Source organism: Ambystoma mexicanum, chromosome 6p, assembly GCF_040938575.1.
Source record: "Ambystoma mexicanum isolate Mex_15411 chromosome 6p, UKY_AmexF1_1, whole genome shotgun sequence".
NCBI lineage: Eukaryota > Metazoa > Chordata > Amphibia > Caudata > Ambystomatidae > Ambystoma > Ambystoma mexicanum.
This window is the reverse complement of record NC_090935.1, coordinates 1346342242-1346366452: the sequence shown is the minus strand read 5'-3', so window position 1 is coordinate 1346366452 and position 24211 is coordinate 1346342242. Positions and strand designations below refer to the sequence as shown.

At 45.4% G+C, this 24211-nt stretch overlaps 1 protein-coding gene across 4 annotated transcripts in view; it reads left to right on the top strand.

Moving 5' to 3' along the window:
• The window catches only part of BRD10 (bromodomain containing 10), a 653586-nt gene that overhangs the window by 148163 nt on the left and 481212 nt on the right, over positions 1-24211 (top strand). For all 4 annotated transcript variants that reach the window (XM_069626025.1, XM_069626024.1, XM_069626027.1 and 1 more), the window contains one exon: positions 12773-12862. In XM_069626025.1, coding sequence (XP_069482126.1) covers positions 12773-12862 — 90 coding nt within the window. The remainder of the gene's footprint in view (positions 1-12772; positions 12863-24211) is intronic.

Here is a 24211-nt window from a genome sequence, read left to right as displayed (position 1 = left end):
AAAGCAAAAAAGAAAAAAACCTAAGGAATGGAGCATTGGAAAGGATCCACATTCTGTACCCTGCACCAGTCACAGAACTTTCTCCACATTCTGTACCCTGCACCAGTCACAGAACTTTCTCCAACAGCAACGGTACAGGGATTTCGTTGCGGGCCTTCTGGCTGAAAGCAACACCTCCATCTGTAACGCTCACCTGGTATCCACGGGGACGTCACTCAACTTGTTCTGACCTCTTACGACCTCGAACAATTCCCTGGAGGCTTTTCGACTGGGCCTGAAACACAGGATTGGCCGAGTTTAACTCCCTATAGTGTCTGTGTGCTTGAACCTCTTCTTCCCCGGGGTCCAACCCTTCCCTTTGATCCACAGCTCACCTTGTTTTCTTGGAAAGTGTGCTCTCCGTCCTGCCTTCAGCGCAGGGGCGCGTTGATTGATGTGGGCTCGTTGCTGCCCAGTTATTTCACTGGCAAGAGTCCGACAGGTAAGTATAATGAGTCTTTTGAACAGTTCTCTAACTTTGTTCCTTTCCTTCCTTAGATGATGGCTGGCGTCCGGGGATGGCGGCGTGCTGCTGAGATGAGTAGCGCTGAAGGTGAGTAAGAGCGCGATGTACCCCTTTCGTATTTGCATTGAACGGAGTTCTTTGTCTGTGTCTTTTAGGTGCTGACGTTTTCAGCGTGGATCCCGGTTATGAAGAACAAATGCGGTGGGTAAGCACGGTATGCGGTGCCTCTAGATGGTTCCACGCTAACCTGGAGTGTCTGTTCCCTCTTGCAGATGGATGAGAAGTTCCGGAGAGACAGTCCCCTCCTCCCCCCGCCCCCAGAGCGGCTGGGATTCAGCTAAGTGTTTGAAGCTCATACAGTATTTAAAAATAAGTCAAGATTTGCGAATGCTTACTAATGCCTTTTTTCTGTTTTCCCTTTTCCTTAGGAAGCGGCGTGCCGGGATGGGAATGACACTGCCGAAGATGCCCGCAGAACAGAAGGAGCGATGACTGATGGGCAGAAGCGCCGCAAGGTAAGGCTGTTCCTAACTGTGTTCTTGCAGGAGCTGAGCGCAGAAGAAAGATGCAGGCCTACTGGATACCGATCCGAACACGGTGAGTGTCACGCTGCAGATGCAGAAAACACAAAGCATGTTTCTCAGCCTGGGTGTGGCTTAAATAGTCTCTGGGTGTCCCAGGTGCCTCTGGGATGAACCACACCCAAAAGACTAGACCGCACATGCAGTTCTGGGAACCAAAATATGTGGGGCCATCCATCTTGTCCCCATCAATGCACTAAAAGTCCAATCCCCAATGTTATCCTATGGGAGTGAGTGAGTCTGGTGCCACAAGCGCCAACTCTGACTCAAAGTGTGTCTTTGGAGGGATGAAGAGGCCCTTGAGGGCCATGTAGGTGATCGTGGCCTGGCTCCAGCCTGACATCTTGGAGGGCTGGGGACATGAGGGGCAGCAATCATGACACCATCACGTCTTCGGGAGGTCCTAATCCTTATACCTCAACCTTTCAGATACAAAGCATGAAGGCTGAGAGACTTGACCACTAGATGGAGAACCCGACCCCCCCCCGTGAGAGCAGATCCTCTTGGTAGGGAAGACGGCGTGGAGGGCAGATAGATCTGTCTAGAAGGTGCGGGTACCATGCGCTCCTGGCCCATGCCGCAGCAATGAGGATCATTCGGGAACCGAACCTCCGTAACCTCTGCAACACTTGCGGGATGACGGGGACTGGAGGAAACGCATACAGCAGTGGGAAGGACCACTCCACTACGAACGCGTCTCCTAAGGCTCCTCTTGGGGGAAATTCCCGCAAGCAGAATCTCTTGCACTTCCAGTTGACACTGGTGGCGAAGAGATCCATTTGTGGGGTTCCCCAAAGGGCGAAGATCTCCAAAAGAACTTCCTGAGCAGCTCCCAGTCGTGAGACTGTGCTCTTCCTGCTCAGAGCATCCGCAGCCGCGTTTTCGTCTCCGGCCAGATGAACTGCCAGATGGCCCAGAACCAGAGCTGCATCGCCTCCCTGCACAACGGAGTGACCTGCCCCCCTTTTTTTATTTAGGTAGTGCAGGGCCACTGTGTTGTCAGTCATAATCGGGACATTCTTCCCCCGCAAAGACGGCAGAAAAGCCTTCCTGATGATGATTTAGAAGTGTTGGAGGAGTCTCAGGATGTGAGCCCCTCTTTACCTCAACAGGCCCTTATGCCTCAACCTTTAGCCACAGGGACCCTTCCAGGTCCAGTATTGAGTCCAGAATGTGTGTCTCTTGAAAAAATGAGACTTGCGTTAGACCAGAAGTCATCAGCCACATCTCTTCCTCTTTATCAGGCACTGTAAACAAGTCCAAGAGAACTCTCCTCTTACTGTAGAAGTGCTTGTAACCTCCAAACCTCAAGTCCAATCGGCCCGCGGCCCCACACTTGATTCCTCCCTTCATCAAAGACTCCCAAGAACCTGCGCAAAGACTTTCCCATTACTTACCAGAAGTGCTTTATCCTATCCATTGACTTTGGCTTAGCCTATTGAATGACTCTTCTAGTGAACTCCCTTTGCCTTTTGCCAACTTTTAAGGAGTATTCTGAATGCCAACAGTAAGATACCAATGTCCCCAGCAACCCCGCCACCGAAGTCACCCGTGGGTGCAGGCCACGTCCGTGGGCCATCCCAAAAGGGTCATGTCCGATTCAGAAACCGAAAGCGTACAGTATTGAAGCACACCCGTGTTCTACTATCCCACTGCTCTCCTCTGAAAAAGGCCCCATAACTGACTGACAAATTACTGATTGTCTATGCAAGAAACCCTGAGTGCAAGAGTCCATCCGCATACCCGTAACTGTGAATCCCTGTGCAACTCCACCACAGCCCACATTCCCCCTCCCGAGATGAGCCCTGCCGTTCAACACGCTACCAAAACTGCGCAGTACAAGCCTACACCAAAGGTCGGGTTGCCCATACCTGTAGTCATAGTTGCTTGTAGTGTTGCCGGAGGGCACTGCATTCAAACCTTTCCCAACACTCGTCACTGTGAATCTCTGTGTAACTCCTCTACAGCTCACATTCACCCCTCTTGAGAAAAGCATGGCTGCTCAATCACGCTACCAACCTGTGTAGTACAGACTTATACCAAAGGTTGGGTTCCTATTGCCAGGAGGTCAGGGTTGTTGTAGTGCACCCAAAGGGTACTGCATACAATCTTTGCCTAACGGGGCCATTTTGACAAAATGGGCACCCATGGGTGTCCTACTGCAGCTTCGATGGCACCCTGCTGTTAAAGCACACAATGTTAGTTAAAAGTAAACCACTTCCATCGCCATTAATTGTAGAAAGGGTAATATAAAAATGCTATGAGAAACTAGACAAAGGGGATACTAGTAACCACTCCAGCACCCTGCTGTAAGCTAGTGTGTGCGGGCTCTAGAAAGTTACAGAATTTAAGTAAAATCAAGTTCACTTCACTGCTCTTGGAAACCATAGTTTCACCAAGAGAAGGTATTTAAACCTTTGGGAAATCTAAGACTTCCCTGTGTCACTGCACTGAAGGTGCTTTGTGTCACAATGTAAAGATGCCTATGGAGTTGTCATACTCCAAAGTCAAAAGAAGCAGAGTCCAAATCACAGAACAATGCATGAGAGATTGGGGGAGGGGGGAGGTCTCGCTCTCTCCAGGTTAGAAATTAAAAGTCCATCAAAAAGAGCTGGGGGTCTCGAAGCTAGAAGGGAATTAGCACTTTTCTGAGAATTCTCCCTAACTATAGCCAATGCGTTCGCTGCCTTGACCGTTGTTGCAGCGTAGTAGATGACCTTTCTACCTACGGCGTCCAACTTCTTCCATTCACTGTTCGGGGGAACGAGTCCGCGCATCCACCGAGACCAGAGTCCGGTGATGGCTGTGACCGCAGACACTTGAGTGTAGACTCCGGCACCCAGTATTTCTTTTCCAGACAGTCTCTTTTTCGCCAGGGCTGATGCAGGGTTTTGCAGCAGCGGCAGGCCCCCATCCCAGATTTCCAAGTGGGCCAGCGCCAGGGTGGTCTTCCTCTTCACCTCCCTGAGCTGATAAAGGAAGTCCTCCTTAGTCTCCTCCGGCGTGAGCTGGAAGAGTTCCGATGCGCGGGCGGCCATGGATTGTAAAGAGCCCACTTTGTCCGAGGGAGAAGCCCTTGGGGGCAGAGAAATGTTGTTAGTGTCCCTGTATCCCTAGGGGGCGGCACATGTGGTGGCTGGTGAAGCGCTGTCAGGGGCTGCTTCCTTTTCTTCGGCGCTTGTGGCCCCGGTGCCGTCTGCTTCCTTTTCTGCATCTCCGACATGAGCTTGTGGAGAGTGGAAAGACAGACAAATCCCTGGGGGGTGCTGGGGTAGTAGGCTCACTGGGCCCAGCGCCTGTGTTATCCCCGCAATCGATGTCGTCACCTCTGGGGCTGACCAATTCCTTGACGTTCCCGTCGGCATCCCCAATGTCTTCCGGGATCCTGTGGACGGAATCCATGTCCCCTTTGTCGGAAGAAATATCCGTGCCCTGGAGCTCTGCCAGAGTAGCCCCCACCCTCTTTTGGAGTCCTGATGGGTCAGTCTCAGGCTTGGGGGTGGCATTCTCTTTTCCGGGGTCTTTTCCACTGGTTTGGCCAAAGCCTCCCGCCTTCCACTGGGGCTGCCGTTGGGGCACCCTGGACCGGGTCAGCCCCTTTCGCCTTTGAAAGGGCGGCCGCCACCAACTCTATATTGAGGACGATTTAGCCTGGATAACCTGGGCCTTCACAAGTGTTAGGCAAGATTGCATGCAGCACCCTCTGGGACCACCACAACAACCATGACCTCCTGGCAATGGGAACTCAACCCCTGGTACAAGTACGCCCCGCACAGGTTGGTAGCGTGTTCAGCAGCCAGGCCCATGTCAAGAGGGGTCGATGCGAGCCGCAGGGGAGCCACAGAGACCCACAATGACAAGTACCCAAACCAACACCCACACACAAGGTCTCTTGATCAAACAATCATCAATCTATATAAAAATCAGTTAGAGTAAGCCTTCCTCAGAAGGGGGCAAAACACACTTCAAAATACACACTCCCAGTTTTCTAAATCAACAAATGACCACCTGGGATGATACGCAGGCACCACCCACACCCCCAGGCGACCCCAACCGCCAGGGGGCCAGGGACACCAATATATTACTGCTGCATTTAGAATATTCTTGAGGGGTGTCAAAGAAAAGAGGTTTCAGAATAAGACCAGTATTCTCACAATTGTTCACAAGCAGGTAAGTACTTTCAAAATAACCCCCCAATGCAAAGTCAGTTAACCCCTTCCTGGAAGGAAGACTTAACACACAAGCAGGGGGAAAAAGTCATTCAGGGATCCAGGCCAGCCAATGTTAAGTTAGCAAAAGTCAAGGTGAACTGAAGCACTTCTTGCAGTTAAGTAAAAGTCATGCACAATGTCTCCGAAGTCCTTGTAGAAGAAGAAACCAAAGTAGGGCCACAATGCACAGGGCATCTGGACGTCTCAATCTGTTTTAGTCACACTTAAAATCAACGCAAAGAAACTGCCAATTACAATAAACGCAATATACAATCAACTGCATTACCGTGTACGGGAGTGAGAAAAGACACTTCTCCTGCTAGGGAGCTTTCTTAGATTCATAGTTTCCTGAATATTTTCCAGCTAGGAGACCAGACACAGAACATTAAAACGGCAAATAAATTAAGAGTAACATTTTGTCACTCACGGCCCTGAGGAAAACCATACATTAACACTTTTTTTCCATACTTGTTTGTAGTCCTACAGGTACTTACCAGCCACTTTTACTCCACGCAAATGATGGCAAACCCAGTCTGATGCCTTTTAGATCTTTCGGCGCTGTTTGATCTTGTCGATCAATCAACTTTTAAAATGTATACAGGAAAATGGAATTTTTCCTCTGACTCAGTAAAATGGTTCAAATAATTTCTAAGTAACAGGAAATCCATTACCTGCCAAAATGTATCCTCTGTTCAGAACAGATCATATGTGGAGTACCACAGGGAGCCTGCCTGTCTCCTGCTTTGTTTAATGTTTTTTTTCAGACCCCATGGGATTTTTTTTAAATGTATTTTTTTAAATTTTGAACTTTTGATTGAAAATCTTGCTTTGAATCTGAAGAAGGGACCCAACCCAGGTTACAAGGATATATAGTTAATAGGTCTGTGTTGAACTTAACTGTTATTTGTTATATATGTTTATTCTGTTATATTTGACTTGCCATAAACTTTCTTCGTGTTGGATGCATGTATAAGTGTGAGGGACAGATTTGTTTTACTAGACTGTTTTCTTTAGTTTAGCTTGATAGGCAGGGAATCGTTGTTAGGTTACGGATAGGGAAGTGTTTATCCAACCCTTTTGAGCTAATACAATTGCATCTTGTGAAAAACCATTACCAAGTTTTCCACCTCACATTAGTTTCTGAACCACACCATCAACCTTCTGCCATTTCTTTCTTCGGTACAAACTTCTACAGGCGAATAGGCTCTTCAGAAGGTGGATGTGGAGATGCATTGCTTATTAGATAAAAAGGACTAAAATATTCATGTTATGACCTTTTTTTTTTTTTAAATGTTCCTTTACTGTTCCCAACTTGGCTCACAGTTATCAAATAGTTTCCAGTGAGATTGTATTTCTATCCATCTATTACTAAACTGCACAAGAGGCTCATCCGATCTTTCGGCACATTTTGCTGAAACCAGGCTATGTATATGTAGTAAGCAATGTGTCCTTAGCCAAAACTGGCAAGCTAATGATCTGTTGGTCTGATAACATTGTTTTTTCAACGTGCCTTAGAATGGAATGGGTGCATCTAACTAAATGTTATCGGTAGACCATACTTTTTGCCCACCCCGCTGGATAAGGTTATTTTGTAAACATTCTCTCAAGGGATGTTGTGGAAAAGTAAAGGTTTTGTTCCCTTAATAATAATTTCCCAACAAGGGTAGGTTTCCTGGAATAATAAACAACCTGCACGCATTTCCCGCACACGTGTGGGTCGGTCTTTATATGATTCTGAAAAACAAATGGAAGATGTCTCCTTGCGTTTCAACCATTGTGGAAAAAGAGCAGTCCAAAAATAAGTCTTTACGTGGAGCCTTCGATGCGCTTGCTCTGACTAAAACATTGATACAGTTTAAAATAAAGATAGAATATTGTTCTTTGTCCTGATGTCAAAGACCTTTCCCAGAGTTTATGAATCTGTGGAGGGATACCCTCACCAGAGAACTATTTTTGCAGCTAAGTAACTATTCCTGTGCACTAGTCCTGGACTGGCCAGAATGATCACAAGTGTTTGTTTTGTAAACACCCATGAAACTTGGGCAAGAAGTGTACAAATAGTTTAAAGTTTGAATTTGCTGCTCCAACAGTTAAATCGCAAAGCATGATGGGACTCACCGGTCTTAACTCATCTTGCTCAAACGAGGGTTGGGAAGGAGATGGTCCTATCCCACCCACCTCCCTGCAGCCGCGGTGATTGGACCACGTGTACGCCAAGGGGGGGGAGACACACCCACCCCCACAGTACATAACTGCACGATATAACATAGAGTTACACGAATAACATAGCCTACAAGACTCCATCTTTTACTAGGCCCAGGAACCATCCCTCTGTAAAATCGCAGCTCTCCCATCCCCAGCATCTTACACTGAGACCATCACCACCCCAGGCTATCTTTGCACAATCCTTGTTCTCATGAAAGTCCAGCCGTGTAATGTTCCAAATGTTTAGTATCTTTCCCAAAGAATGTGCTCTCCGAAGAGCATGAGACAGGCCCTAGCACAAGGGAACCATCCATCTCCACTAAAGTGTCCATGCCCTCTCAACCCAGGCCAGGGACCACCAGCTCGCCCCCTCCTCTCCCAAAATCCCTCTCGCGCTGGTACACATCTGACCCCCTCGCCTTGACCATTGCAGAACACCCGCCCCAGATGTAATCCTGTGCAGCAGTATATTCTCCCAAAAGCAACACATGTTTGTTGGTATCATGGGGCTGCAGGGAACTTGGGCAGTATATCAGACCCCCGAGTCACCTGGGAGCGGGATCCACTGTATCAAAGAAACCTTGAATGTAGAGGTCGGTATGCCAATATATTAGTTTCCTTTTTCTCCAAGTACCCCCATTCATGCAATGATCAGGTGTCCGCCATTATTCTTGCATTTCCTTTTTAGCTTAGCTAGTTGTCGCCTGTTCACCCTAAACTTCACCGCGAAGATGAGCCCAGCTGACCCACGTGCACCAAGATCGACTGGGAAGCCACAGCCAATGATGTCCTGGCAACTCTTATGGAGCAGGGCTTATCAACCCTGTCAGATTTGTACCTTATGTATTACATCACTGACGCTTAGTTCCTTCTTAATGTGCTCAATGAAAGATACAAACACTGTTGACAAGCGCTCCAAATTTAAAGTTTTATTTATCAAACTCTTGTCTTCAGTTTAGTTGCATCTGTTGCTCAACTTATTTAGACTTTCATTACTGCCATCTACACGCGTTTCCCCACTTGTCATCGGTGTTTCGTCAGGACGGTAAGTACATCTATGCAGTTGCTTCAAAGTTAAGGAGTGAACAAGAAAAAAATAAATCTAATCTTAACTTTTGTCCGATTTCAAAAACAATATATAGTAAACAAGAGTTATTGCTTAGGTGAAAGAGTGAATGTGACATCATTATTGTTGAATTATATACCTCAAATGTTGTTGACAAAGAATGAGCATTGAAAAAAACTGATGTTAGAAACAATATTTGAAATGAAAACCTTTCAGACAGCTTAATGTCTTCATTGGTAAGAGAAGGTTGAGTTTACTTACGCTTACTGTTTTTATATTAGTCCTCACAAAATCGAATGGTCATATCCTATGGCTGTAGTTGTGAATTGTTTCTTCCACAAGGATTGCAGCTCTTGGTTTCCTCAAATATTTTGTTTTCTAAGGATTAAATCCTGTGCGACAGGTTTTGTAGACAGTTCCTGGATTTCTCCTTAATTACTTTGCATCTGCTAGGTTTCCTCTGGATACGGCTTGTTGCCAGCGGATGCAAAGTAATTAAGGAGAAATCCAGGAACTGTCTACAAAACCTGTCGCACAGGATTTAATCCTTGGAAAACAAAATATTTTTGAGGCAACCAAGAGCTGCAATCCTTGTGGAAGAAACAATTCACATCTACAGCCATATGATAGTATGACCATTTCGATTTTGTGAGGAATACTATAAAAACAGTAAGCATAAGTAAATTCAACTTTCTCTTACCAATTAAGACATTAAGCTGTCTGTCTGAAATGTTTTAATTTCAAACATTGTTTCTAATCAGTTTTTATCAATGCTCTTTCTTTGTCGACAACATTTGTGGTATATAATGCAACAATAATTTTGATAACTCTTTACTATATATTGGCTTTGAAATATGACAAAAGTTCATATTAAGATTCGATTTCTTTTTTTCTTGTTCACTCCTTAACTTTGTAGCAACTGCATAGATTTACTTACCCTCTTGACGAACCACTGATGACAAGTGGGGGAAACACGTGTAGAGGGCAGTTATGAATGTCTAAATAAGTTGAGCAACAGATGCAACTAAACTGTGAAGACAACAGAGTTTGCTAAATAAAACTTTACATTTGGAGCGCTTGTCAAGTGTTTGTATCTTTCATTGAGTACATTTATGAGCTCTGTGCAGCCCCCAGAGCAACACATTACGAATGTAGGCAGCACCAACACATTAAAGAAGTATTAATATAATTTTTCAATTCCATTTACTCGCCGCAGTGTGCCACACAAAGGCTGTTATTTCTTTGTTGCCTTCTTAATGTGCTGCTTGTGTAATTTTTGGCAGAGCGCTCTGGGCAGCTGAGTTCTTTGGTGGCATTTTTCTACTTTATATAAACTTTGTTACATTTGCAAAATTATCTCTTGGTCTCATTCCCTTACGGGGTGCATGCCTATTTTATCATTATTTCAATTATTTGGGATGTACAAATAAGGGATGTGCCTTAACCAGTTTAGGCAAACTCAAATTATGGATGTGTGAACCAGTTTGAATTCTTCCACAGTTCCACTTTTCTGAGCACCTGATTCATATATGGAGCTGTGGTTTGAATATGGTATGTGGCGACAATCTTGCATGCAACCTACTTCACATGTATTGACAGGTCCTCATTTCCAACATAGCTCTGCATTCCATTTTCCCTTGTTTTTGGAGGCAAAACCTGGCAAAGTCTGTTTCACTTTTTTGTTGTTTATTATATTGGTCGGTTCCTATCCTCTTTCAGAGACTATTGGTTGGGTATGCCCCATGGATACTGCTCAAACATATGTTGCATCCTAAAGAAGGCAGTGACTGAAGCAAAGAACTCCACTATAGTCGAGCATTTGTAAATGTAGATCGAGACAAATTGCTGACATTGCGAGTTTAATTCCTATTTTAACCAACGCCACAATCGTGATTTTGTGTTTAGCTTAAACTTTTGCCATTTGTCTCTTTATTGAAGATGTGAAGCATCAACAAATAAAGGCAGATGAATGCAGGCTGCTTTTAAGAGCTTGCTATTCAACAGTATCTGCCCATTTCCCAAGAATCTTGCATGCAATCTTTTTACAAAGCACTATATAAATTAAAACCAAAGAAGATGGTTTCTTTTAATTTTTGGGGAAAACTCCTGTCCGTTTTTTTTTTTTTCTTCTTCCCTTTTGGAGAAATTGCTGTGGCGAACCAGAATAGAACGCTGACTCTGGGATAACATATTCAAGGATTTTTATTTTCATCACTTACAATTAGTCTGACCTCTTGGCCAGCCTAGAAGAAAATAAACTAAAATAATGGAAATTATCTTGAAATCCTAAATTCCCTATCCTAAAACTCAAAGGTTCAAGGAAATTATATTTTTGTCAGGATGAATCAAAACAGTCTCAAGTTCTATACTGGCCTATCCCATTTATAGCTTAACTAACGCACACAAATCTACACGGTTTAACAACTAAAAAGATAATTGACTGCTGCTACTGTTCCACGTTTAAAGGACTTCAGTGCCACTGTAATGGCTAAATGTTCCAAATGTAATTCCAAATATCATCCTACTTGATGATTTCAGTCTTTCTCCTGACACCTCGGGATGTTGTTTTGACTGGTTTACCCCACTCCGGAGTTTTTCTGTTCCCTCCAGGGCTTCACGCATACTTTCACTCCACTTGGGGCATTTCTCTTTCATTCCTGTTCCAGGGTGTCTTCACTCTCCCCCTCTTAAGTCTCTTGATCCCCCTCTCTCGGGGTATCTTCACTCTTAGAGTAGCTTCACTCCGAGTAAAGGGATGAGTGACTTGCATGACTCCTTCAAACTGGGCTCACCTGTTCACTCAGAACAAAGGAGATAAGTCACTTATGTGACTCCTTCGCACTGGGTTCGCCCCTTCCCCTCCAGGAGTAGTTGGCCTGCCCACAGTCCTTCACTGGGGTACTTGAGGTTGTCTACTCCCTTCTATAGGCTAGCACAGCCTGCCTTCAGGCTCCAACTCCTGAATCGGGGGGGGGGGGGTGCAAGCCTCTTCTCTCCCTCTGGGCTCGCTCAGGTTTCCCTCTTCAGCATAGCTTCACATCAACTGGATCTCCTTTTATTCAGTCCTTTCTCTCTTCAGTAGAATACTGATTGGCTGAACTGACTGGCTTCACCATTGGTGGAAGCAGTGCTTAAATCATATCTTCCCAGGGTAGATCATCCCTTATTGGTTAGTTGGATCATTTAGGAGTTCCAATTAACTGCTCCACTTCTGGTCTTACCCCCTTCAGTACATGGTAGGTAAGGCTCTGTTCCTGTTCATGAAAGGTTTCATTTTATTTCCCCATGCTTGTCTGATGCTGTAGATATTATTTCACACATTTAGATTCACTTAACCCACAGTCCTTGATGGGGGAATTGAACCCTGGTCTTCTACATGGGAGTTATCAGTTCTGTCACTGTGCTATTTCAACAGTGCTGCAATCAGTAGTGTGGGAGGCTAAAGTATTTTCCTGTAGCTGAGAAGTGTTTTTCCTCTCTCCATGCCGGCAGCACATCTTGCTGCAAGTTGCCAGCTTGATCAGCCGCTCCTCTCCCTTCGCCGGCTCTGGGTTTCAGAGATTATTTTCTGTGTCGGGAGAAAAACCTTGATTCGCCACATTGCACATAATTTGCCACAGGGAACCTTTATACGTTATTGTCCATAGTATGCACTGGAGTTGTGTATAGGTATTCATGTTTAACACATACAAAATAAACTCTCTTTCGGTCTATAGCATGGGCAGGGTGTCTGATTGACAAGGTGGAAACAAATTGCAAAACTGCTCTGAGTGACGGGCAACACCTCGACCAGTACAACCAAACATGGTGCAAAACCTAACATGGTGTGGGATCTTGATTGTCCAACCACCTCTCTGGAGGACCTGCCAATATTTACCGGTCACAAGATTATTGGAGAGCTGAACAGTGAATATTCACTAGTCACTTGGTGGTAGTTTGAACACCCCTGGTCATCATTCCTTTGTTTGCAGTCATTAATTTCACGTGCATATTGATTTTCAAAATGTATGCCAAGCAGAAATATATGGAGATTAAAGTCAATCATGACCGCTTTCTTTAAAGGTGAGCTTGTACTATCATCCCATTGCTACTGTAAGATGTCCTTGTTTTACATTGAATGTTTTTAATTAAATGGAAAGTTTATAATAGCAATATATATATTATGGCATATTCTCTTCTAAAACATGTCTTGTTTCATTTTCAGCTTGTTTGCACTAACCTTGATGAACTCAGGGAACTGATCACTAAAATAGATGTGGAGCTTAAAGAATTTGGAAACAATAGAAAGAAATCGGTATGTTCTGTTTCTTTGTTCCACCCGCCTATGGTAAAGTATCCCCTAAGGCTGTCTGCAAGCCATAGGCAAACCATTTGCACATGGGGCTTTGAGGGCCACCACTTATAGCACTGGTTTAAATGCGGTAAAGGGTTTCTAAGTTCACCTTTGGGAGCCGGAGTCGCACATTTTATTGGATGACAGACTATATTGGAATTTACCATAATTGTAGTACCCCAGTGCCATCTTTGATCTTGCTATCCCCTGCTATGATCTGATGTATGTACTCATTGGCCCCGCAACAGCCTGGACTCAGAATTAAGACAGTCTTCTACAACCGTTGAATATCAATGGTTTTGTTGCGATACATCTGATCTTAACTCTGTCTTAACTTTTTTCCTTCACTGAATTTCCAGAATTTTGTTATGCTAGATATTCAGTGCCTGTTGGCCATGGCCACTATCCATATTTCACCAATTATTACACAAAGGCCTTAAGGCTATGGGCCAAATCCCCCTGCCTAGTAATTAACCATTTATCCCTGGCCAGGGGCAGTGACCATAGCCTTTGGCCGCGACCACTGTCCACGTTGCAACAATTTGCAAAAGAATATGGCCTACAGCCGAGTACCATATCCCGTTCACTCTTAAATGATCAGATCCCACCAGTCTGGTCCCTATGACCCCAAAAGAGCATAAAGTGCATGGGCCACTGACCATTGGCTCATGTCCTTCCTTCACTGAATTTCCAGAATTTTGTTATGCTAGATATTCAGTGCCTGTTGGCCATGGCCACTATCCATATTTCACCAATTATTACACAAAGGCCTTAAGGCTATGGGCCAAATCCCCCTGCCTAGTAATTAACCATTTATCCCTGGCCAGGGGCAGTGACCATAGCCTTTGGCCGCGACCACTGTCCACGTTGCAACAATTTGCAAAAGAATATGGCCTACAGCCGAGTCCCATATCCCGTTCACTCTTAAATGATCCGATCCCACCAGTCTGGTCCCTATAACACCAAAAGAGCATAAAGTGCATGGGCCACTGACCATTGGCTCATGTCCTTTCTCCCCACTTCATAGTATTTTCCCCCGGGCTAGTCCGGTCACATTTGTGCCGCCTTTTTATCTCTATGCAAATCAATGCCACAGTAATGCATTGTTTACCAATTGCCTCAGTAATTGTAAACGCTGGACAATTCAAGTCTTCCCCATCCTCCCTGCCACCTTGCACGGGCCCCTCTCCTTATTTGTAGGTTCCCCCATTTGCCCCATTTGGTGTAAATACTCCCTGACCCACACCTCCTATCCCCTTTCACTCGCCAGTTCCCCAGACCCATGTTTCTTTCAGAGTGCCTCTTCTGAAATTTCCTTCGCTTTAGTGCGGCAGGCAAAAATGTTATTTTCTAAAAATGGCTGTGGTCCGCTTTTCCCATCTATACCTTTATGCGAAAGCGCCCCTTTCAAATGGATTGTGTCCTACCACGTATTCTTCATCTTTGATATTCAACATCCAGCTTTGCCTGCTTTGTATTATTTTTTTGGCAGAGGGCTCTGTGCGTCTATGTAGTCGACTCAATGTCCCTAGAGGGCCTCTGTCTCGAGGGTGATGTCATCGAAGGCATATATAGCAGGCTCAGCACCCATTGGCTTCAGTTCCGTTTTCCCAAGTAAGCTTATGCTTTGAGAACTATGGCGCGGTTCAATAGTTTTGTTCACGAAAATACAAAAATGTATTCATCTTCGACACCGCCTACCCTGAAGACTGGGTCTAAAAAGTGGCAGGACTGCGGTTCCAAGATATAATCGCTCTGCATAGTGTGCTTGTGGTATCTCGGTGTGGAGCACAAGCCTCTCCTGAGAGAGCTATAGCTTGCCCCCCAAAGGCCTCCACTCCTGCCAAATGGGAAGCATTCAGGTAAGAAATGTTGATTTATTATTGAAAAACAAAAACCCTCGCCAAGCCATGTTCCTACCACACCTTCTAAAGCCGGTAAGGAAAGGGCTTGAGCCAAATCCTGCGTGCCTTCGAGCCTGGGACGAAGGCCAGATCCACATAGAGAGCCATCGAGGCCTCGACGCAATGAGGAATCATCGAGGATCCTTCGAGCTTCAAGTCTAAGAATAAGTCGAGGTCGTCAACACCAGCCACCCCCCTCTGCTCCTTCGACACCATTGGTGCCATCTAAGTCGAAAACTACTCCATTAAAAATATTGACTCCTTCTCGAGCGTCGGGTTCAACATTTTTGAAACCTTTGCCGCCCTTACCAAATAAAATCTATACCTAGAGAGGATTATTTTCAGTAACTAACCTCGATTTATGAGGAAAATGAGCCATCGAATAACGTTGCGCCATTTGGGTTACAGTATGGTATGATGATAGGCTATTTATAACGCGCTTAATACCCAGAAGTTTCTAAGCGCGGATGCCGGGATCGAACCTGTGTTGCTTCGTGTCGTCTTGCTTCCAAAGGCAAGCACATTGCCGCTGAACTATACTCCCGAGGTACACCAAATGTCCCAGATAGCTTTATATCAGGAGTCGAGGCTAAAAGATCTTTATGAAAACTTACAAACAGCCAGTGGCATGGACAGTTCACCAGAGTTAGAATTTGGTAAACCTGAATCTGATGAACATGCAGATGTACCATATAGGCAGTTGATGTATAAGGTTGTAGATCACTTCGGATGGAGTAGGCCTACCCTCCCCTTTGAGCAGGATGATCTAACGGACATCCTTGATAAGGGTCCGCAAAAGGATCCCGTTTTACCATTCCACGTTGTACTAGAGTGTCTGCCAATTGGGAGATGCTGGAGTAAAATCCGGCAGGAAACAAGTACTTGACAATAAAATACTGCCCATCCAGTAGTGATCCCAACTACTTGCCCCACCCCAGAAAGTCTGGTGGTGCAGGCAGTTACTGCAACCTCAAAACAGGCTGCTTATCCAAACATTCCACTGGATAGAGATGACAAAATAGTAGATGCATGGGCAAGGAAAGTATTTTTATGTGGGGAGCATGGCTCTTAAGTCAGCCACTCCAAACTCCACATTTGTCTTAGCAAAGTTTTCATTCACTCTGTGGGACTGTATTTCTATGGCGGCTGAGCATATTACCGAAGGGGAGGAAAGACATTTTCTTGGTTATTGTTAGAGACGGCAAATAAGTCATGTGAGTCTCTTCAGTGTGGTCTGGATTCTGCTGACCGCATCATGAGTGCCATGGTGGAAATCACCGTAATTTGCCAATTTGCATGGTTGAGGAAGTCTGGATTTGCACCGGATGTGCAATCTAGACTCCTTAACATGCCTTTTGACAGGTCTCACCTTTTTGGCAGCAATGCTGACAAAAGCCTTGAAGCTGCAGACCTCCAAGGTGGCAGCCATATCTTAAGGTGCCGCTATTAAGCAGCGTTAACCCTTTTTGCCCCAGTGTACAGCCTGGGAGGGGTAGATCTTTTCGCTACTACTCAGTTGGAAGAGGAAGGGGAATCGTTGGTCAACGAGTCCAAAGAAGATTCTCTCATGGTGGACAAGGGAGGTGCAAAGCCCGCTCAAGCAGAGGCATTGTTACCAACAGCCACTGCTTCAGCCGCCTCAAAACCACTCCGAGGTCTTGAGTCACTACACCCCAGTGGGAGGCAGACTGTCTCAGCATCTGAAAGAATAGTGAGACATTACTTCAGATGCTTGGGCGTTTAAAACCAAAGCCCAGGGTTACTGCCTTACCTTCAGAGACCTCAAAACCATCCACAGGGGAGCCATTCTTTGAAGGTTCGAGATGCGTGCCTTGTGCAGGAAATGTTTACCCTGCTAGAGAAAGGTTCTATAGAGCCGGTACCTGTAGCAGAGGAAGAAAGGATGGTATTCTCCATATTTTCTAATCCCCAAGAAGGACGGAGGACCGAAACCCATCTTGGACTTGAACAAGTTCCTCAGGAAGGACAAGTTCAAGATGGTCACATCATCTCAGATCCTGTAGGCCTTCCAACTCAGGACTGCATCGTGTTATTGGACCTTCAGGTTGCTTACTTTCATGTGCCAATCCATCTCAAGTGCAGAAAGTACCTGAGCTTCGACGTTGGCGGTTCTAATCCGTTTCGAGTTCTGCCATTCGGGCTGACCTCCTCCTGAGGATTTTCAACAAAATGATGGCAGTGGTGGCAGCAAGTCCCAGGAGAGGGGGGGATTCATGTCTACCCCTACCTGGACGATTGGCTGATCAGGGTGCATTCTCCTGAACAAGTCATGAATCCTCTCAATGTCACCTGCCACCCTCTTCACAGACTGGTTCTCCCACAATTACAAGAAGTCCCATATGACACCTTCTCAAAAGCTCCAGTTCATAGGGCTGTACTGGATACATCCTTGGGAAAGAGCTTGCCACCCGAGGTGAGGGCTCAAGACATTCTGCAGATGGTCTCCAAGTTTCACAGTGCCCAGCGTCTTCTGCCCTTTTACTTTTTGAGGTTGCTTGGCCTCATGGCATCCTGCATTTTTCTGGTGGCGAAGGCTTGCCTGAGAATGAGATCTCTTCAATGGGCTCTTGGAACACAATGGTCTCAATTCCCGGGCAACAGACCTACTTCAGGTTCCAAGCAGGGTCGCAGAGGATCTCCTGTGGTGGGCCTGCAAGGACAACATTCTGAAGGGAGAATCTTTTTGGCAACCATGGCCGGAGATAACAGTAGTGACGGATGCCTCACTAACTGGGTGGGGAGCCCATGCCGACGATCTGACAATCAGCAGTGTTTGGTCTCCATCAGAGTCCAAACTACACAACAATCATTTGGAGCTGAGGGCAATCGGACTTGTGCTGAAGGCCTTTCTACCCTCTGTATGGGGAATGAATGTCCTGATAATGACGGACAACACAGTGGCCATGTACTACATCAACAATAGAAGTGTAGGGGTCACTATCACTGTGCAGAGAGGCAATGCAGCTCTGGTTCTAGGCAACTCAAGAAGGAATCTCCCTATCGACAGTTCACCTAGCCCGAGAGAACACAGCGGCAGATGCTCTGAGCAGGCAGAGCAGTCTTGCACGAGAGGAAGCTAGCTCAGGAAGTCCTTCAAGAGATCCTTCACCCTTTGGGGAAACCCTCAGTGGATCTGTTCGTGACCAGTGTCAACCGGAAGTGCGAACTGTACTGCTCCGTGGAATTTCCTCCAAGAGGAGCTCTAGGAGACTTGTTAGTGGTTGACTGGGAGTTTCCACTCCTATATGCGATTCCTCAAGTAGCCGTCATTCCTTACGTGATCAGGAGGTTAAGAAAGTTTGGGAAACTGATTCTAATTGCCCCAGATTGGGCCAGGAGGATGTGGTACCCAGACTTTCTGGACATGTCCATCTGCCCTCCAATACATCTTCGAATAAGAGTTGACCTTCTCTCGCAAGCGGGTCAGGTTCTCCATCCAGAGGTCAATAAACTCAACCTTCACGCTTGGTGTAAGAGAGGCTGAGCTACAAGGATTGGATCTCCCGGATGATGTAATGGAGATTTTGCTTTCGGCCAGAAGGCCAGTAACAAAGTCCTTGTACCATTGCCGTTGGAACAAATTCTGCAACTGGTGCAGGGAAAAGAATATAGACCCTTTTCTATGCCAAATACCGGGAGTGTTATCCTTTCTACTATTCTTAACCAATCTGGGGCTCCAGGTTGGAACTATTGAGGGCTATTTGGTGGCACTATCCATCTTTAAGCGCTTGTCAGAAGAATGTTCGTAATTTCAAGATTCTACTGGTGACACAATTTCTAAAGGGGCTCACCAATGTGCCTCCCCAAATCCTTTCCAGGTTCAAATTTGGGACCTTAATCTTGCACTAAAATTCCTAATGTGTGCTCCCTTTGAACCTTTACATTCAAGTGCCGTAAGGTTAACCTTTTAGATCCATTCTCTTGGTAACTCTAACTTCAGCCCATAGTGAGTGCTTTGCAGGCACTTTTATCCAAGCCACCCTTTACTATCTTTCATAAAGAGAGGGTTGTTCTAAGGGTTAATTTTTACCCAATCATTTCTGATTTCCACATAGGACATAAACTTTAACCTTCTTTCTATCATCCACCTATCAAGGAGGAGGAGAGGTTACATAGGTTGAGCCTCTCAGAGCTTTAAGTTTTTATTTAGACTGTCAAAACTCTGCATTGATGACCAACTCTTCATTGACTATATGGGCCACAACCGACCTTATCCAGATGGATCATTCTGGCTATCTCAGAATGTTAGACTGACAGGGAAGGATCCCCCTGAGGGTTTAAAGGCCCTTTCCACCAGGGGCATGGCTACCTCTACAGCCCTGCAAAGGGGTGTACTGATAGTATTTGTGAAGCAGTAACGCGGTCAACTATTCACACGTTAACAAAGCATTACTGCCTGGAATCTTCCCTCGATCAGGATGGGAGCTTTGGAAAAGCAGTCCTGCATTTGGATCATGAAAACCATTGATAAAATGCTTAATCCATCCACCAAAGCAAACACTGGTTTGGGAGTCTATCAAAGATAAACTTGGGAGGACCCAGTCCATAAATTACTTACCCCTGGTAACGTTCTTTCGACCGGGTGGTCCTCCCACGTATTCCTCATCGCACTCCCAGCCTACCCCACAGTAGAATTTTACATGCTATTACAGCTTTCGCTCCTTCAAAGCTTAGTACTGTCACACCCGTGTTTATGCAGGTAGTTCTACTGTAGGAAAAAACAGAACTAAAGTCAACGGACGCTACGTGTGCTATATATGCCTTGGATGACATTATCCTTGAGACAGAGGCCCTCAAGGGACGTGGAGTCGACTGCATCGATGCACAGCGCCCCCTGTCGAACATTCTTTTCTGAAGCTGGACATTGAATATCAAAGATGAGGAATACTTGGAACATCCAGTCGAAAGAGTGTTACCAGGGGTAAGCATCTTGTTCTCCCCTACGTATATCATTTTTTGAGCACTTTTCTTTTTTTGGTTTCCTGCAGTAAGTCACTCAAATCAAACAAGATAATTGGCATATTTTAATAGAATTTCTGAAAAGCCTCACTGCTGCAGTGCACCATGGGAGATGTGTAGAAGTTTTGTTTAGATTGGGGAAAAAACCTTCACCGCAATTTTTAAAACAAACTACTGCCCGGATTTACACCAAATAAAATACAAATATCTGCTTTGTGCCTAACTTGTTTATTTGGTGCAAATCTGTCCATCAATATTCGTGCTACATTATTCAACGGAGGCACATTATTCACTGTGGAAAAATGAATGGGAGTAAGCTATGAAACCGCTTTGTTTTCTAAACAACTTTTGAACTTTTAACGAATTTCGCCCAGTGGCCAGTCAATATTTCAAACTAATTGGTCCTGCGTGTTAAAAGTTAACAGTAGAAATTTTTGGGAAATTACTGCAAATAGGGTTTAGCTTAACTATAAGGTCCTAAACATATATGTACTCTATTCCATGCGTCAAAAGCAATTTACAACAAAAATCTCATGCATGTCATATACATTTGAATTAATCAATTCAGTATAAAAATCATCATGCTAGAAAAAGAGCTTTATCAAAGACTGCTACCAACATTTCCAAGTTCCAGAAGTTCTTATCAGTTCATTCGAACAGGTTATTGCCCATACTTAACATTTTGTACTCTTTTCTGCCAAGCCTTCGACACAATCTCCCATTGTTAAAACCGCACTCAAACTATCATTGGTTTTGCTGAAAGTTTCAGCTGAATTTCAAGTTTTATGCAATATTATGAACAAGGAGTAAGATTATTAGAACAAATGCTTTGAAAAATTTGGCATAAAAATAAGTGCTGTAGTGTCTCTTCAAGACAAAAAGCACATTGATAATATTCTGATGCTAATCATTTTCTCTTCATCACGGTCTAAGTTAAAATGCCTAACAATAGCTTTAAAGACTTCCCATGCTTGGATACATTTTGTGTAAATGCAAGATACTGCTTGCAATTAATAACCTCATCACTGTCCTATTCAGAGCGGTCTGTGGTCCACAAGAACCATCTCACAAAAAGCACTTTTGAAAGAACCCAAGCATAGTTTCTACATGTCTGGCCCAGGCAAAAAGCCTGCCTCGTAGAGAAATGAATCCCTTCCATCATTGTGTCCCTAAAACCAGCCACGTCTGATTCAGCCCATAAATTGATCAATACTCTAAATATCTTGGACTAAGAATGCACCATTCGTGTAAAATTGAGTTCAAAATTAATCAGTGAGTTCGAGTTGCTCTAGTAAAACCAGAATTATGTTAAAGTATTTTCTGTGCCACTCAACTTTTTTTTTAATGGGGAGTGTGAGAAATTATCCTATGATGGTTGTGCGCATACCTCACAAGGTTCTGCCAAATGAGAGAGTTGGTTAGTATGTTGCGTGGCATGCAGCAGCAGTGGTAGGCCACAGGGGTAATTTCTTCTGTTTTCAGCAGAACGCGATCAGCCACACGGCTTTGCTCTACTTTTCTCGCGCGTTAAGGTGGTATATACGTTAACTTTGGGAAACCAATGCATCACTATTAGACGGCATTTGCAAATATTTCTTAGACCCTTTGAACCATCCGTGACATGTTATGCTATATAAATGAGCAGATTTCGATATTAGAAGTGGTGTGTGATCATAAACGATTCACCAGTTCCCTGCACATTTTTAGACCAATATGATGTATCTATTCTGTGTACGGTGAATGCAATGTTACAATGTCGCCTCTATTTTATAGTTAAGTGCCTTTTGCTCTAACACTCGGTAACCCCATGATTTCAAACGCCCTGAGGACAGCCCGGTTAGGGTTGAAACACGTGTTGGCGGGTTATCACAACCTGTGAAGCTGTAACAGGTTTTCATTGCTAGATGGTATTGTGTTAATACAATTTTTACTTGTGCTGCTTACTTATTGGACTTGCATTGTGTACAGCTGCCTTTCCCACTGGCATCACATAACTTATGTTCTCCTGAAATCACAAACTGTGATACTTGTGTTTATTAGTATACCTAGAGTGGATTGTGTCCTCCAACGTATTCCTCATCTTAGATGTATTGCATCCAGCTTTAGCTGCTTCGGAAAAAATAAAATTCAGCAGAGGGCGCCGTGCGTCGATGTCGAGTCGATGGTCCCTCGAAGGCCTCCGTCGAAGGTGACGTAATCGGGTGTATAAGTAGCATGCACGGCGCCTGTTGGCCCCAGTTCTGTTTTTCCACAGTATACGTTGCTTCGGAGATTCGGCACGCCTAGAGTTCTGTGAGAATAGAAAATAATATTGAATGTCTTCGTCATCGACGCCAACCCCAAGATCAGGTTTCAAAAAGTGCAAGTCGTGCGGTTCAAAAATGTCGTTCAGACTTGCACCGAGAGTGTTTGTGGTGCCTCGGAGAAGGCCACAACATGGAGGCCTGTACGAAGTGTCAGGCGATGACGGCGAAGGCCTTGTGAGAAAGGAGGGGGAAAACTACAGGTAGGTCGCAAATCCGACCGTAGAGCCTCTAGCGTCGAGTCGAGGTCCCGTGAGGAGATATCTCCTCGACGTGAAAGGCATCGGTCCAGGTCCCAAAGCGATTCCCATCGCTCGTCGTCTTAGACAAAAAATCAAAGAAACAACGCCACAGGTCCCCATCCACCTCGCCCTCGGACGAATCCCCAAAAAGGATGGAATGTCCCATCGAACATTCATTATCCGAAGAAGGGGAAGCATTCAGGGTCAAAATGATGGAGGTGTTTGAGAGCGTCATCGCTCCGACACTCGCGTGCCCTCGAGCCTGGGTGATTGAAAGAGGAAGGATAGAGAACCTTCTAGGACGCTGAGCGAGAGAAGCCACTCGAGTCGACCGCTCGAGGGCACCGACGCCGTCCGAGACCGAACACTCCTTGAAGGGCTAGTCTTCGAAGAGCACCTCGACGCCGTCGAAGACTGGTATTGCGCTGCTATCGACGCATTTGTCAATGTCGACCCCAAAGCCCTCGACGCCGAAACCCCAGTTCGGCAAAATCAGCCAGAAAATGTGAAAGAAACTGTAATCCCTTCAGGGCCCATTAATACTCCTCCACCACCTCTCCCAGAAAAGGTTTTCAAACCTCTTCCTAGGAAAGAGTTCATGTCTCTGACCTCCAATTTTTGAGGAACAGGAGAAATCTGATGAGGAGAATGTACCTTTTGGGCTAGAATATGGCACCCCAAATGTCCCAGAATGCCTGATTTCAGAAGAAAGCAGGATGAGTGATTTGGTTGAATCACTGCATAATGCAAGTGGTATTGATACATCTCCTGAAAATGACTGGTAGACCAGAACCAGGAGAACATGCCAGTCCTTCATACCATCAGCTAATGACGAAGGTAATAATTCTTTAGGTTGGGCCAGACCTCCAGCCCAATTCATTCAAGATGATCTAACAGACATATTGGATCATGGTCCTACTGAAGACACAATACTACTTTTTCACATAGCCTTGCAAAATAGGGTGGCCAAAAATTGGGAGACTCCGGATTCTATTCCGCCAGTGAATAAATCCCTTACTTCAAAATACCGCCCTGCCAGTAGCGACCCCGGCTATCTGTCTAAACATCCCATTCCCGAGAGTTTGGTCATACAGGCAGCCACAGCTTCTAACAAACTGGCGTTATCTTCTATCCCTCCGGACAGGGACGATAAGCGTGTGGATGGTTCGGCATGGAAGGTATTTTCAGCTGGGAGTATGGCATTAAAATCAGCCAACTCCACATGTGCCTTGGCAAAGTTTTCGTACACTCTGTGGGAGTGCATTGCAATGGCGGCCGAGCACATACCAGAAGGGGACGAAAGGGAAGGATTCCTAGCCATAGTTGGAGATTGGACGGAGGCCATGCAGGAATCCCTTGAATCTGGATTGGACTCTGTAGATAGTGTGAGCAGGTCCATGGGCACTAGCATGGTAATGCGCAGATTTGTGTCGTTACGGAAGTCTGGTTTTGCACCAGACGTACAGAACCATCTCCTGAAAATGTCCTTTGACGGGTCTCACATTTTTGGCAGCAAGGCTGACTAAAGCCTTGAGAGGTTGCAGACCTCAAAGGCAGCTGCCAAGTCTTTGGGAGCTGCCATCAGGCAACCTCAACATTTTCGTGCACCAGGTCAGTCTTGGAGGGGACGATCCTATCGTTACTCCTCCTATGGAAAGGCGAGAGGAATGGCCGGTCAAAGGGGCCAGAGAAAGGCCACTCGCGTTGGACGAGGAAAACTTGCAAAGCCAGCTCCAGCCTCTGCCATCATCGGCTGCAGCAACCGCCTCAACACCACTTTGAGGACTTGCATCACAAGACACCTGTAGGAGGCAGGCTGTCACAGCATCTGCAAGAATGGCGAGCCATTACTTCATATTCTAATGCAACCTCAAAGCAATC